A 16,096-nucleotide genomic window follows, 5' to 3' on the forward strand; every position below is an offset into this window, starting at 1 on the left:
AGTGTGACACCAAGGCAGCTGTGCCACGTGCAGAGGAACCCAGACGGGAGCAGCTGCTGCCCTGGGTGGTTTCCCTCCACTCAAGGCTCTCGAGGGTGGGGCTATAAGAAATAAGGAGGGGATTTGGCACACTGCTGCGTAGGGGTGGTGAGGTCATACCTGAGGAATGTGGCGTTTTGCGTGCAGAATCTTCCCTGAAGATGATGCTGAAAATGACTGCTCATCACTGAGGAGCGCTGGGCGGAGTGCGGCAAGCCCCCTGGTCCCGCTCCATCAGAGCACTGGGTGAAGAGCAGAAAACCCACAGTCCTGCTCCCCCAGCCAGAGCACCGGGCAAAGAGCAGCAAGCCCTCAGCCCTGCTCCCCCGGCTGGAGCACGGCAAACCCTGGATAAAAGCAGCCTGCGGGCTGTAGTTTGCCCACCCCTGATGTAGAGGGTGCATGTGTGAGCTGAATGGACACTGCTAATGAAAAAAATGTGATCAAAGGCTCAAGAGGTACATGCACAGCTGAAGTTGAGTAGCGTCCCTATCAGTACTCCAAGAACCTAACAATACTCAGGAAAGGGACTGGATATTTATATTGATCAAGAATATTAATTGTTAGAATTATGAAAGTTTAGAAGCAATATTAAACCTTGTGCTTTGGGCATAATTTCTAAAGCAAATTTCTAAAGATCAGGATGAGACCTCTGCAGGAAGGAGATTATCCTACATCAACCAACTCCAGGCTATGCCTTCCTCTGAAGTATCTGGTTCATGCCACTGTCAGGATTCTAAACTAGATGATTTGGGTGTGATCCTGTATGACAATCACCATGTTTCCATCCTGACAAGAGAAGTCACTTGAGTTTGGGTGGTAGTTTGAATTTGAGAAAGTGAGAAAAATTTCACAGCTGAGGGGCAGAAATATAAGAGAAGTTCTTAGTTATAAAATTGGGGTGAGAAAAAAATTACAGAGTAGAATGGATTAATATGCTGTGGGGGTGGAGGCCTAGAGGCATACTTAGTTGGCTATCCAGCCTCCTAGTGTTTTGGCATGTATTTTGAATAAAATTCTCCCTCCCCCAAGCTTTTCTCCTGTGGTTGCATCTATGTTCCATCTCTCCAATGTGGAATATTTGTTTATAAAATGGGTTTTGTAAAGCAACAATCCATTAGAACATCCTCAATTAAGTTAAGTATTACAGTTTGGGAACCAGTGTATGTAATACTTATTTGCTTCCCAGGGAAGTTTAATCCCTATTTGTAGTGCTTGCAGTAAGCCAAGCAGTCCATTTTACTTTAGGAGTGTGGTAGACCTTCTACTAGTGAGCGAACAGCCTGGCCAATTTCTTCACTATTTCTTGGACATAGTGGAGAGTGGCAGCCTCCCACTCAGCCACTCATCTGCAGCAGACAGAGAAGCAGGGGGCATACTCTTAACTTTTATCAGTGATATAAGATACTTACGGTCAGTTATGATGGTGGAGGTTCAGGAACCCCCTCATTTCGCTTATGCCACAGTGGGGAGTGGTTGACACAAACATTTGCAAGCCACCTCTGCCACTATTATACCAGCAGAGATTTGCCCTACAGAAGGCAAATCCCCACCTCCCCACTTTACACCACTTACCAGGCATAAAGTGACCATAGTAGATCAGAGCATCTGCTCTCTGTAACTATTGTCTTTTGGAGAAAAAGTGGAAACGTTATGTATATATAAGACAGCTCACTTATCTACTTTGAAAAAAGTAATTTATTTTCATTGCTTTAATCTTTCTACCGTAGTGTTAGCACTTAACATAAGCATCACTCTTCTACTTTCCTATTTACAATCCATTGTACTGTATACTCTACCAATACAATACATCATTTTCAGAAATGTAAGGGGAAATGCACAATTTTGTAAGGTTTTAAAAAAAAAATGACAAACTCATCTGTACAGAATTCTCAAGTTTACCACGCAAAACGCAGAATTTATACAAAGCATTATTCTACACAGCTCTGGAAGGGCAGATGCTACATTGACAAAGCAGCAACAAACTTACAGAAATATAATAAAATACAGAAAATAAAGAGTGCGTATTTTGGGCATGAGAAACAATATAGTTAGTACCACTGAAGTTGTAAATTTAGCAATACCCATATTTTCTAGAAACATGTAATTGAAAACTTGGAGAATGTTGTGAAAAATATTAAACATTATATACACAATGAGGTAAATGTACCTTGGTCTTTTAAGAGGTAATTTAAGTTTAAAGCAACCGACATTGAAACTTCTCTTTTACATGTATGATAATTTCAACCCCTCGTTATCATTTCAATGGCACAGTATAAACAAGGAGCTAACAAAAAGAGAAGATTTCATGGCACTGAAACTCACAATTATTTTGTAAAAAAAATAAAATAAAAAAATAGCCTCTTACTTCACTCGATAGCTTAAAGTCCTCACAGAATCAATCCCAATGTCATTATCCCTATATACAAAGTCCGCATTAGGATTACAAGTGAAAGTAGTTTAATTTGGGGGAGAAAAAGAGTGCGAGTGCTGAACAGACAGCTTCTAAAACGTCCCAGAATTCCAGCTTTCAAGGTTGGAGGGTCCCTGCAGAATTCCAGTATCCCAAAAGGGACTTTTGAGTCTTTTCAGTACCAGTCTGTTTCCAACAATCTTCCTTATGTTTGTCCACAGCAGTCTGGCCACGTCTGTAATCTGAAGTGAGGCTTTAGTGCTACTAAAATGTCTATTTAATAAAATGCATGAACCTTGAAGAAATGTATGTATAGTGTATGTATATTTACAACAAACATTTGCATCAGTATTTCTTATATCAAATTGTTTTGGTATACCTTCAAGATGATATAAAATTAGTATTTTGAATGCGAAAATATTTTGGTCCCCCTGGATGTCTCAAAGCAAAACTGGTGATTTACAAGATTAGTTTAAAAAATATTAATGTGTGCCTGTGTGCACATATATGATTTTTACACAGGTAACATAAAAAGCTGCATGTAATATCCAGACACACCCATTCAATAAAGGCGTTCAGATTATATAATGGAAAAACACAAGAACAAAGCTTAAACTATTTGTGATGTCATCTGAACCCAAGGTACACAAAGGCTTCTTCACAATTTTTCTGTTGTGCATTTTATGATATTCACATATGTTTGTCCTCAAAATAATCTTCATTAAAATTGGACAATATATCAATCCACCTTTTTGCAAATTTCTACTACAAAGTGTTGAAAAATTCAGAGGACAAATTTAGAAAAAATTGCAGCTTTCAAAAGAAAGCTATGGCTAGTAGGTGGGGAAGACAACACTATCTATATATCTCAGCGTGCGGCTGACTGGAGCAATTTGCCTGCTGCAATCCTGTGGATCTGGCTCTAGTTCTTTTAGATTGATAGTACTGTATTTTTTAACACACAGAAGTGTGTAGTATTTTCTAAAATCATAGCTGTGAAATATATCCATTTCACTGCTATTGTAAAGGTCAGATAAAATATGATTTCACTAAAAATAAACCCTAAAATCACCTATCAAATCCCAAAATACAGATTACAGAATACAAAGTTATGGAGACACCTGGTGGGTACTCCATAGTTAACTATGCATCTAAAATGTGACAAATACCTTTCTCTCTAAAATAGGGAGCCAAATAGTGTGAAATATCACCCAGGATTAGAAAATTCAGAGGGTGTAAGAACTATGCAAGTTTTTACTTCGTTTCTCCTCAATTTTTTTAAATGGAAAGTTTTTGAAATTTGGTTCTGGCTCTAATTTTTCCCATGGTTGTCTTACTTTGTATTGTTGACCAATCACATATCTGCAAAAAACCTGCTAAAGAGGTGGATGCTGAATAAATCAGACGCAATGGATAGTTTGTTTTTTAAATACTGTATTTAGGGTTATTTTTAACTGTTCAGGTTATAACTGGAAGTTGATGTGCCGTGCACCTAAACTTGATTGATGGAGTCTGAGTGCACACAGACATGACTGATTAGGCATACAAACCTCACTGATTATGGCCAAGTTTACACAAATTTGATTGATGGGGCTGAGGACATGCCAGCCTGATTGGTTGGATGGGGCAGGCATATGCAAGCTTCAAATTTGCGTGTGCTCAGATCCAATCAATCATTCTCCACCAGGAGCTTCACTTTTCTGCCAGATTTTATAATATAGCAGAATAGGGGATTTGCGCTCAGTAGCTCATAAAATATTCAGTCAGCAGTTGCACTTCTATCCCTACACCGGAGGTCTACAATCCTCATTTCATTTAAGTTTTACCCCCCCCACCCCGTTAAGCATTATGATATTAAGAAACAAAAAACTAAAACACTTAGGGTTGCTATACATTGCACAATTCAGAGCAGACATCTCAGAAAGCAAGGCAATTAAACCTGTTACTACAACTAGCATATATTGCAGAGCAAGCAACACAACTGTACATGAAATTCTAACATCCCTTCTCCAAACTACCTTTTCGCCACATAGCTACTTGTACTGGTGAAAAATTACCTAAGCAGATATATGAAGGTTTAAAGGGGAACAGAGTTAAAATTGCAGTGTGTTGTGTATGATTAAGGTGTGTTAAAGTGACTGAGAGATGACTTAGGGGGTGAGAGGGGTTGTGCATATAGCAATCCTTTGTGTGCGCGCACGCACATGCATTGGCGAAGTCAACAATAGGCAAACGCCTGCTACCCAAGCAGATATTTGTAACTGTTAAAAACTTAGTTTCATGACAAAGATTATTCTCTTGATTTCTCCCCCACCCCCCATGTGGGTAACAATTTTAAGAGACACAAGTAGTGATACAATCTGTATCTTAAAAGTTGGTTAAAATCCTGTGAAAAGATATACCTGTTGGAGATTTGAAGGTTGAGTAAATCTGTGCATATTTTTTCAGGGTTCTAATGACAACACAAACTATCTTTGCTCTTGTAGCTATAACAAGGGCACCAGACCCTTCTGGTGTGTGTATCCAAAGTCTTGCAGCTCACCACTTTGTGTATGTCACATCCACACAGTATATGCATGTATAATTTGAGAGCGGCTTTTAACTTCCTAATAAAACAAGCCCAAATATAACAGTTAATCATCTCTAAAGTTAATTCTTGTTTTTGCAAATAATACTGTTCAAGAAGAAAAAGGAAAGACTTTGAGGAACTGAAAAGTAAATCTTTCAAGTAAATGACATCAAAGAGTAAAACTTCTTTCCTTTTATCTTAAAAACTTTTAGTCCTCGCTAGTTTTCTTAGACAAGAGTATGACAGACATTTTAAGAGTGCCACTTCATTAAAAAAATTCTTCTTAGATATAATAATTAGAACTTATTATATGTGATGCACAGTTCTAGAACATAACACTGAATTAACTAACTTGCACACCATTTAAATTCTTACAGTGGTTTAAGAATCAGATCTTGGCAAAAAAAGGTATTCCAAGAATGATGCAGCTACATGCCAAATAGAGAGTTAATTAGGTCATTAAGCAAAGGAATAATTCCATTTTTGAACTCAGTTTTGAAACCACAAGTACCATAAACTTTGTATGTTCCTATTGATTTGCATTAGAAAGACCCAGAAGTGGCACTTACTGGTATAGTACAATCTATGTTGAAGGCAATGCAATGTTCTGAATAAGTGAAAGCACAGTAACAGTATACAAAATATAGTTGCATAAATTATGTTCCCCACAAGTGAATGAGGTCATTTTTGTAAAACAAGGTAGGTGTCCAACAGATGCAAACTTAAGAGCTAGAAAGTTATACTGCAATAATACATTCAAAACCTGAATCAGAGAAAAAATTTGCAGTGGTTCAGAATACTCAGTTGTACCAACCACAAATCAAATCACTTAAGAACCCTCAATGCACTGTATACAATTTAGTGAACAAGCTCCAAAACCTTAAAATGATCTTCATGTCTTCAACACAGTTAATGAAAAGTTAAGACCGGTAATCAACTTTTAAAATAGAGTTACAGGTTAATAAAAATAAAGCTAGACTATATGTTTCGTAAGTGTCCTGGGAAAGAGGTGTTTATAGTGCACAAAAAAGACCCAAACACAACTGTTTACCATGTTCACAGAAATCCCGGGGCTAACAATGAATGTTCCTATAAAGTATCAAAAGGCAGCAATATCCTTCTGTTCCCTCAGTGAGGTAGAGCTATTAACCTTCTGAACATGCCACCCAGGTTCAGACATGGATCTTTAAAGCGCTCGTCAGTAGTAAATCCAGGATTACATTTTTATGCCCTCTTGTTGGCTGAGCTGTGATAATGTTTTCTTAATGCGTAAAGCTGTTAACCTAGCTGCTCCATTGGCATACCAACATTCACGCATAATTTTGGCCATTACTCGTAACGCCTGTAAAAAACAAACAAAAAAGAAAAGAAAAAAGGTCTATACATTTCTCTATCCCTGAATAATCATCCTTATTGTGCCTTCGACTCTTATAATTCACATTTCTGAAATTTGTGTCATTGGGGCCACTGTGATATGCAAAAAAAATCTGGTGTGGTGGGAAATCCAGATTCTCATTTTGTTTAAGAAAAAGAAAAGGTCCCTAAAAAAGGACTGAGGCGAACTGTAATACACTCATTGCAGTGCCCCTATCAGGCTCATACGCAGAATAATAAAATATTTATGAAAAATTAGCTTGCCTGGAAACTGTTCTCTCAAGTTCTGTATTAGATATGTACTTCTGGTGTTTTGTGCCTCCAGTTGGAAAAAACCTTATAAGTTACCTAGAACTGTCATGTGAGACTATATTGTGCTGCATGCTATTGGAAGAATAATTAATACCTTCTTTCAATTATCAGTTTAGGAGGTCTCCATAATTCAACTCAAGGGGGAAAGTTATTCATGCTCTTTGCTTAACAATGTTCAAGAACTACTGCAGACATTTTATCCTTCCAAAGAAAAAAAGTCACCCATTTTTTAAGATCAAAACTGAATAAAATTAACCCTACAAGGGGATGGTAGTTTAAGTTCTATAAAAACAGTAATGTTATAAAGTCAAATACAAATTTGAACCTTAGCCAAGACCTATGACAAATGAAAATGAGTCTGTAAAGGGTTGAAACTGCAGTACTAAATAAATAAAAAAGCTGGTCCTTGGAGGGAAAGTTAGCAACAATCCTTATCCCAAGTAGTACAAAAACTCCTGAATCATTGTTCCCGGTGTGTGATTTAAGTCAGAATGCCATGACACCAAGGTGATGGATGGCCAGAAATACCAAACATAGAAAGATTCCGTTCAAGTAAGAAATGATTACTTACCTGTATAGTCACTATGGTTCTTTGAGATGCGTTGCACATACATTCTACTTTATGTGTGCATGAACCCAATGCACTCAAGCCAGCGACTTTTGGTCAGCAGTATCCGTTGGGGGGAAGCACATGCACCCTGAGTGTCCTCATGCCTCCAACCACAGCCTCCAAGTAATAGCCACAAGCAGTGAGAAAGAACGGAGGGGGTGTCAGGACACTTCTGCCCTTTGTGTCCTCAGTTGAAGGCATGAGGACACTCAGAGCACATGTTCTGTCCCAATGGGTACTGCTGACCAAAAATGTCTCCCACTTGAGTGCACATACCTGAAGTGGAATGCATATACACAACTCCTCTTCAAGAATCCTAGATATTCTAGCTATACAACCAATATACTCTAGAGGGCATATGGAAGTGGAGAATATGTAGAAATGAAAGGCTTGAAGGGACCTCAAGAAGTCACCAAGTCCAGCTCCCTGTGCTGCAGCAGAACCAAGTAACCCTAGTCCATCCCCGACAGGTGTTTATCCAACCTGTCTTAAAAGCCTCCAAATGTGGGAATTCCACAGCCTGCATTGGAAACTCATTCCAGAGCTTAGCTACCGTTATAGTTGGAAATTTTTTCATAACATTTAACCTAAATCTCCCTTGCCACAGGTCTATTTTCTATGCCAATCTACAAAGGAGGCAAAATGTGCTAATGCTCAGTGTCTGTATTACTAGACAGAAAATATCGTAACGGCATTATATAACTCCATGGTACACCCACACCTTGAGCGCAGTGTACCGTTCTGGATGCCCCATCTCAAAACAGATATATTAGAATTGCAAAAGGCAACAAAAAATGATCAGGGGTATGGAAAAGCTTCCATATGAGGAAAGATTAAGGGAGACTGGGACCGTTCATCTTAGAAAAAAAGAGGAGTAAGGGGAGATACAATAGAGACGTATAAAATCCTGAATGGTGTAGAGGAAGTGAATAACGAAGTTTTATTTATCCTTTCACATAACACAACTAGGGATCGCGCAACAAAAGCAGCAGCAGGTTTAAAACCAACATAAGGAAGTACTTCACGCAATGCAGTCAACCTGTGAACTTGTTGCAAGTGGAAGGCCAAAGCAATAATGGATTCAAAAAAGAATTACATTAAATTCATGGAGGATAGGTCCATCAATGGCTATTAGCCCAGATGGTCAAGAACACAAACCCATACTCTGGGTGTCCCTAAACCTCCGACTGCCAGAAGCTGGGACTGGACGACAGGGGATTGATTACTCAGTAATTGCCTTGTTCTGTTCTTTCTTTGAAGCTAGCATTGACCATTGTTGGAAGATAGAATACTGGGGCGAGATGGAACATTAGTCTGACCCAGTATGGCCATTCTTATGTTCTTACTAATAATGTAATAGTTTTGAATTGTAGGAGGTAGAGTACTCAAGCTAGAGCTTTAAAATATAGTCTGAAAAATAATCTTTTATACAAGTGATACACTTAGATTACACAGATCTAAGTAGCAGACTTAAAAAAACCATGGTATTGCTTCTAAGCTTTTTACCCCTCTGTGCCAATCTCAGTTCACTCCAATCAATATAATATTTTGTATAATTTAATTTGTAGTATACCAAATTTAAAATTTGGGGCCACTTAAAATAATTGTTTTAATATCAGACTTTTGCATCAGCACTAAGTAAATGTTCAACAGTTGAGTAGGAGACAAGGATGCTTTAAGCTTCCAGGAAGGCATGACATTTTAAATTAATGTCACTCAACACCTACTGAGATGAACAGGGTTAGCTAAATACCCTCAGACTTTGGGCTTGTCTACACAGGCACACTCAGGAAAATTAAGATTAATTAACTAAAGGTGTAAAGTTAAAGCACATTGAACTGGAGTAGATAATCTCATTCAGATGTAAACTGTCCTTCATTCACTTTATCCTACCTAAGACCTGGTCTACACTTAAAATTTAGGTCGACATAGCTATGGCACTATCGGGTGTGAAAAACCCTAGTGCAGTACTTCTGCTGACCTAACCCCCAGTGTAATTGCACCTAGATCGACAGAAGAATGCTTCTATCAACTTAGCTACTGTCGCTTTAGGAGGCTGTGTTCCTACAGCAACAGAGAAACCCCTTTCATTGTGACAGGCTGGATCTGCGCTAGGCCTTAGCTATACCACTATAATCCCCACAGTGTAGACATGGCCTTAGTGTACAGAAGGCTCTAGTGCCTCCCTGCATTTTTGCCACCATGTCACTGGTGTGAATCTGTTTACATTAGGACAGTGTAACAGAACAGACCCACAGAATGGAAATGCATGATTTCCATTGTATTATATTCAGGTTTTATACCTTGCAGACTGCAAATCAAGTACAATCAGTACAGATTTTTTTCATTCCTTGGTTAATATTCTGGTCACTTGCCAGACATTTATATGATCCTGCAACAGTAGATAAAAACTGTCCTCTGGAACATCTGTTATTCAGTTTGTTGTATTTCATTACTTCTAATTAAAAATATATTTGTTGATCTGCAGTGAGGTTTCCTGGATAATTTTGTGTTTTGTCATTTATAGTCACACATTAATTTCACGGACAAGTAACTTTAGCCACTGTTCATGGGAAGGGCTCTGATAATTCTTTTGTCAAACTAGCCAGTCTTGGTAAGAGAGTTTTAAATTTTTGTGCATAACCACATCCATTGACCAGCATCATGCAGTAAATTCATAATTATCACAAAGCCATTAAAGTTCTCTCAGAGGCACATAGACAAAAAACTGATTTAAATACTTAAAATATAAAAGCTGCAGTTTTCTTGAATTTATTTTAGTTTTTTGCACATTTAGTAATACTCACCTCACAACTTTGCCATCTGTTTGGAATATTAGGTCTCAGTTTCTGCTCACAAACAACTTTCCTCATTTCTTCAACTGAAGGATCTGAAGGGACTAGGTCATAGTATGGTAACTGGTAGTCTTCATGTATTCCTGTAGTTTTGTTGAAAGTATTTAGCATTTCTTTTGTTTTACACCAGAATTACAGATTTTTTGTTAACTCATTCTCAAGGGGTTGGGTTTTTTGGGGGGGGTCGGGGGGTGGGGGGACTGATATTACTAAATACTTATTTTATACAGTTCTTTAAATAAGCAGATTTAAAATCTCTTTACAAAAAGGAAATAAATATCATCCAATTTCACCAATGAAGTGATTGACCAAGCTCACACAACTTTCAATTTAGTGCTTTGTAACTTTTTAGTAAAACGTTTACAGGCTTGTGGAAATTGTGTCTTCCTGACTTTGAACAGAAATTGGTTGTTTCATCAGCAATGAAACAAATTAAAGATATTCATAAAAGCTTTTAAAAAAACAGCTTAATTTATATCCTATCTTTTCATTCTGTATATTACCACACGTATTTACAAATAAGTGAAACAAAGCACAAACAACTAATAATACAGGTTGCAATTTACATGGGACAACATGAACAAAATGCAAATTCCATTGCAAGTATCTTTGCCCATTTTCTTCATTTCTATTTTAAAGTTTAAAAGTGATTCTTTAAAGAGTATGACTGATGCTGTTCTAGGCTTAAATTGAAAATGTGAATCCCAATACAAGAGCAACTATAACCACCCTCCAATACTGGGAGAGTTTTCCATATTGCACTTTAAATACTTAGGAATAAGCTTTAGTACTGTGTGAGAAAGAGCAGATGTATACTTCCCATTACTGATAGACTCCTAAACTTTAAGACCAGAAGGGACCATCAAAATCATCTAGTCAGACCCTCCTGCTCAATGCAGGCCACAGAACCTCACCCACTCCTGCAATGGGCTCATAACCTCTGGCTGAGTTACTGAAGTACTCAAAATTTGATTGGAAGATTTCAAGTTAGAGAATCCACTAGTTCAAACTAGCAAGTGACACGTGCCCCATGCTGTAGAGGAAATCAGATTCCCCCTTGCCCCCAGGTCTTGGTCAGTCTGACCTGGAGGAAAATGACAGTTGGACCCTGAGCACATGGACAAGACCCACCAGCCAGACACCTGGAAGAGAATTCTCTGTAGTAACTCAGAGCTCTCCCCATTTAGGGTCCCATCCGCAGCTGTTGGAGATATCTGGGAACAGCAGATTGCTTAAACTGGCATATGGCCAATCTCATCATACCACCCCCATCATAAACTTATCAAGCTCAGTCCTGAAACAAGTTAGATTTTTTGCACCCCCTACTCCCCATGGGAAACTGTTCTAAAACTCCATTCCTCTGATGGTTAGAAACCCTAGTCTAATTTCAAGCCTAAATTTGTTGATGGCAACTTTATATCCATTTGTTCTTGTGCCAATATTGGCCCGTAACTGAAATAAGCCCTCTCCCTCTCCGGTGTTTATCCCTCCAACGTTTGTATCTAAAGCAATCCTATCTCCCCTCAGCCTTCGTTTTATTAGCCAAGCTTAAGTCAAGTCTCCTCTCATATGGCAGGTTTCTCCATTCATCTAATCTTCCTAGTAGCCTCTCTCTGCACCTGTTATAATTTGAATTCATCTTCCTTAAAGATGGGAGACCAGAGCTGCACACAGTGCTCCAGAGGAGATCTCATCAGGGCCTTTTACAACTATAAAAACACTTCTGTCTCTTCCCAAGATGATCTGTGACAGAAAAATTGAGTTTTAAACTAGATATCTGAACACTGACTGCACTGGTAAGGATATGCGCAGGTAGTCCCGCACTTTCAAGGGCGCCAACTTTGCCCTTTTTCTATATGACTTTTGGGACAAATTCTGCTCTGGTATAAGAAGCAATTTCAAGAGGAGTTTCACTTACTCCAGGGCAGGGTTTGGCCATACATTTACAGATCAGCCCTAGTTAAGAAACTTGAGAAATGCTCACTATTTGACACTAGTTGATTGAAGCAAAAGATAAAATGGTTTTAAAAGCTAAGTATAAACCATGGAAAGTATGCTAAATTATGTAGTATAACAAAATATGATTGTGGAAAATAGGTATGTAAAGCTGTTCAGATTCTGCAAAACAATCAGTACAAAAACTTATAATTTAATATGCTCAATTTAGGATTGTCACGTACCACCAATTGAACATCGTCGTGCTATTTCCCAGAACACTAATCCCATCGCATAGATGTCAGCTCGCTTGAATGACTCAAAATGTTTCATATTTATAGAATCATCTAGGACCTCAGGAGCCATGTATCTATGAAAAATAAAAGAACCAAAATATCTTTTTCACATAAAATGCATACAGCACTAAGCTTTCAGTATTTCTTCAGCTCCAGCACATTGAACGAATCGGCTTAACATAAATCAATAAATTAAGAAAATTCTGACGTACTACATTAAGAGTAGAATTTCCAAAGTCACTGCATGTTGGCCTAAATCTGATTACATTAAAGTCAGTGGTAAAACGCCTAGTGAATTAGTCAACAGAAGCAATTAGGCCAATTCAGAGTGCTTTTCAATATCCCACCCTTTGTTGCACACCAATCTGCATGGCCTTGGTACAATGAAAAGCAGTTCAGTTACTTCCAGGTGTTTAACTTGTGACCCTTGACCTTGTGTCTGTGGTCTTCAACTGTTAAGATTAATTATTTGATTACAAATTGAAACTATGTTCAGTAGCTTTATTCCAGCAGGTGAAAAGAGGCAAGAAGCAAAGCAGGCTCTGAGCTACTGCCATTTATAGGAAGGGGAAAGGATAGCAAGACAGAAAGCTGGAGCCACAGAATCTTCACAAGGGGAGGGCAAGCAAGCAACACAGTGGCTGCAATTTCCAGGAGACACTCAGAGACACGAGTAGTGGCAGCAGTAGATGATCTGGGGGAGAAGATAATTAGCTTTGAGGAAGGAGGCAGGTTGAAGGACAAAAAGGAGTAATTTTGCATTTGGGGCATTCCTAAAGATCATGGGGAAGAAGGGAGAAACATGGGAGTTAGAATGTGTTGCTAGACATGCTGGAGGCAAGAGATGCTAAAACCCTGTGGGCTGTATTGGAGGGAGGCATGGCTGGGGACTGCTAGAGAATGGAAAAAAGTTACTAGCCATACAGTAACTGGTTCTTCGAGATGTTGTGGCCAGCATGGATCAACTGTAGGTTCACATGTGCCTCAGATGCAAGATCTGATTTTTTTGCATACTGGTGTTCATTGGGGCCACATGAGGGTATACAGAGCAGAATGCAAGGGAAGATCAGGGCCAATCTGAAGCCCATAGTAGCAGAGGACTCTAAAAAGAGGGGATGGAGGTTGGATCATAGGAGCCACACTGATAGGTCAGAGAACCACACTTATAGGTACAGTATATGCCAGTGTCGATCCTCCTCAAGTTGACTTGCAAGGAGTAGCCCCTCAGGATGGCGGGAATGAGGAATATCAGTGCTAATAGTACTGCTATTAGCTAATAGCGCTAATGCTTTCCAATACTTGCCGTCTATTCTGGCAGCTAAATCCAACACAATGCTTGACAAAGGGTAATGGGGTACTCCATGTCACCTCCTTAGAGATCTCAAATGGACGTTTTTTAAAGTGGAAGAGGATAATTGCTTGAGATCTGGTGAAGTGCCTTGATGAGCAGTGGGAAAGGTACACTAGCCAAATAGTAACACCAAGATACACTGAGTTATCCATTTCAATATCCTTTGTGGGGACATTGGCTTAACCTTTAGAACACCCAGCTACGGCTATAAATAGCCAGGACAAGAGCCTGGACGATTTGGCCCTGTCAACATGAAGCAAAGTCCTAAGTGCATTTACTGTACTTTTTCTCCCTGTGCCAAGTGCATCTTTGGAAAAGAGACAAGCAGGTTGACTGACTGGTTTAGATAAACACACCATGTTAGGAATGAACTTTGGACATTATCTCAGCACCACCTTTTCTCTGTGGAACACAGTATGTAGGGTTTGGCCATAAGTGCCTGAAACTCATTCACTCTCCTGGCTGAAGTAATGGCCATCAACAAGATGGTTTTCAGAGTGAGGTGGTGCAGGAAGCAGCCTGAGAGATTCTAAAGGAAACACCAGGAGTCTCAAAAGGTACTAGATCAGTGGTTCTCAAACTTTTGTTCTGGTGACCCCTTTCACATAGCAATCCTCTGCATGCGACCCCCCCTTATAAATTAAAAAGACTTTTTTATATATTTAACACCATTATAAATGCTGGAGACAAAGCAGGGTTTGGGGTGGAGGCTGACAGCTCACGACCCCCCCATGTAATAACCTCGTGACCCCCTGAGGGGTCCCAACCCCCAGTTTGAGAACCCCTGTCCTAGATCAAGGTCCCAGACAAAAGTAGGTTCTTCTGACCAGTGGGTAAGTATATACCATGGAATGAGAAAGGAGAGCACAATGGTACAGGTATCTGACAATGTGAAACTGTACAAGGTACACTGTAACAGAGCTGAATGAGAGGCATCTCTGTTTTAAGTGCAGTAAGTAGTAGAGGATCTGAGGTGACCAGGTCCGGACAATACTAGGCTGCCCATAAAATACAGAATCGCTTCAACTTGGATGAGTAAGTTCTTCTTGAGAATGTTTTCCTTCTCTGAATCAGGATTTTGGGGATTCAACCAACCAACAGTTGGGCCATTAGGTCCATCAACTTCGGGCTAGAGGAACTATCTGTGAGAACAGATCTAGGAATTCTGGGAGTTGTACCTATGTGTAGTAGGTCAAAGTCAAAACTGCCTCAGTCAGCACAAAGCTGCAAAAATGAGTATGGCCATGTCTCCTGATTTTGGAAGTCACCCTAGGGATAAGGGAAACTTGTGGAAAGGCATGCACGCAGCCTTCAGACCACTGCAGAATGAAGGAGCCCAGTAACAACCCTGGGATTATGTAGAAACAAGAGACTTCTGGCACTTGGACTTTACATCAGTAGCAAACAGGTCTATCACTGTGGTTCCCCAATGTATGATCATCAACTCTGTAATAGACTTCCACAGCAAACACGTTGAAGTGGTGACTGACTGCTCAGAGAGCCCACCACACTGCTGCTGATGCTCAGGAGGTGAAGGGCCATTGGTGTTGTACTGCATTGGTGGCATGTCCAGAGTTTAAGGACTCCGCAAACAGGAAAACTGAGCATGTGCCTCCCTGCCTGTTTATGTAGTCCATCAAAGGTGTTGTCCATCAGGAGCTGAACTGTGAAGTTTTGAAGCACAGAATGGAAGGTAATGGAGCCTAGCCTGATGACTCTGAGCACTAACACACTGATATCCTACCAGGTCCAAATCCCTTGCATCTGTAACTCCTGAGCACATTCTGCACCAAAAAAAAATAAAAATTCTGCATACAATAGTTTAAAATTCTGCAAATTTTATTTGTCAAATAAATGCAGAGGCTCCAGCACAGCATTGGGGAACACAGGCCACTGGCTGCACAAAGGTGGGAGATCACTGTATAGCTCCCCCCAGGAAACTGACTCTCAGCAGTAAGGCTGCACCCAACCCTGACACAGCACAAGGACGGGGCTTGCTCCGGAAACACCCGAGGGCCATGCCCCTCTGTTCCCGGTGCACCAGGCGTGGGCAGGCAGGGCTCAGCAAGGCAAGATCCAAGTGTCCTAAGTGTGTGTGGGGGGGGATCCAGGTGTGGGTTGAGAGGGTTCTGTATGGGGCAATCTGGGTGCAGGCGGCTCAGTGGGGAAATCCGTGTGTGTGTGGGGATCTGGATACACAGGGGCTTGTTGGGGGGTTCTGGGTGCAACAGTAATGGGACTCTGCAGAGGGGTCCAGGTGAAAGTGGTTCGGGCTCAGAGGAGGTGGTTTGGGTGTGGGTGAGATAGAGCTTGGCAGGGGGATATGGGTGTGGAGGCCTCAG

The 16,096-nt window shown here is 40.1% G+C and overlaps 1 protein-coding gene across 5 annotated transcripts in view; it reads right to left on the reverse strand.

Annotated features, from left to right (window-relative positions):
* Nucleotides 1-1,714: 1,714 nt before the first annotated feature.
* TGFBR1 (transforming growth factor beta receptor 1) overlaps nucleotides 1,715-16,096 on the reverse strand; it is a 74,227-nt gene continuing 59,845 nt past the window's right edge. For all 5 annotated transcript variants that reach the window (XM_073332551.1, XM_073332548.1, XM_073332549.1 and 2 more), the window contains 3 exons: nucleotides 12,353-12,477; nucleotides 10,125-10,255; nucleotides 1,715-6,363 (listed from right to left, as the gene is read on the reverse strand). In XM_073332551.1, the coding sequence (XP_073188652.1) occupies nucleotides 6,238-6,363; nucleotides 10,125-10,255; nucleotides 12,353-12,477 (382 nt within the window). In that variant the 3' untranslated portion in view covers nucleotides 1,715-6,237. The remainder of the gene's footprint in view (nucleotides 6,364-10,124; nucleotides 10,256-12,352; nucleotides 12,478-16,096) is intronic.

Source organism: Lepidochelys kempii, chromosome 2 (assembly GCF_965140265.1).
Source record: "Lepidochelys kempii isolate rLepKem1 chromosome 2, rLepKem1.hap2, whole genome shotgun sequence".
In the NCBI taxonomy this organism is placed as follows: domain Eukaryota; kingdom Metazoa; phylum Chordata; order Testudines; family Cheloniidae; genus Lepidochelys; species Lepidochelys kempii.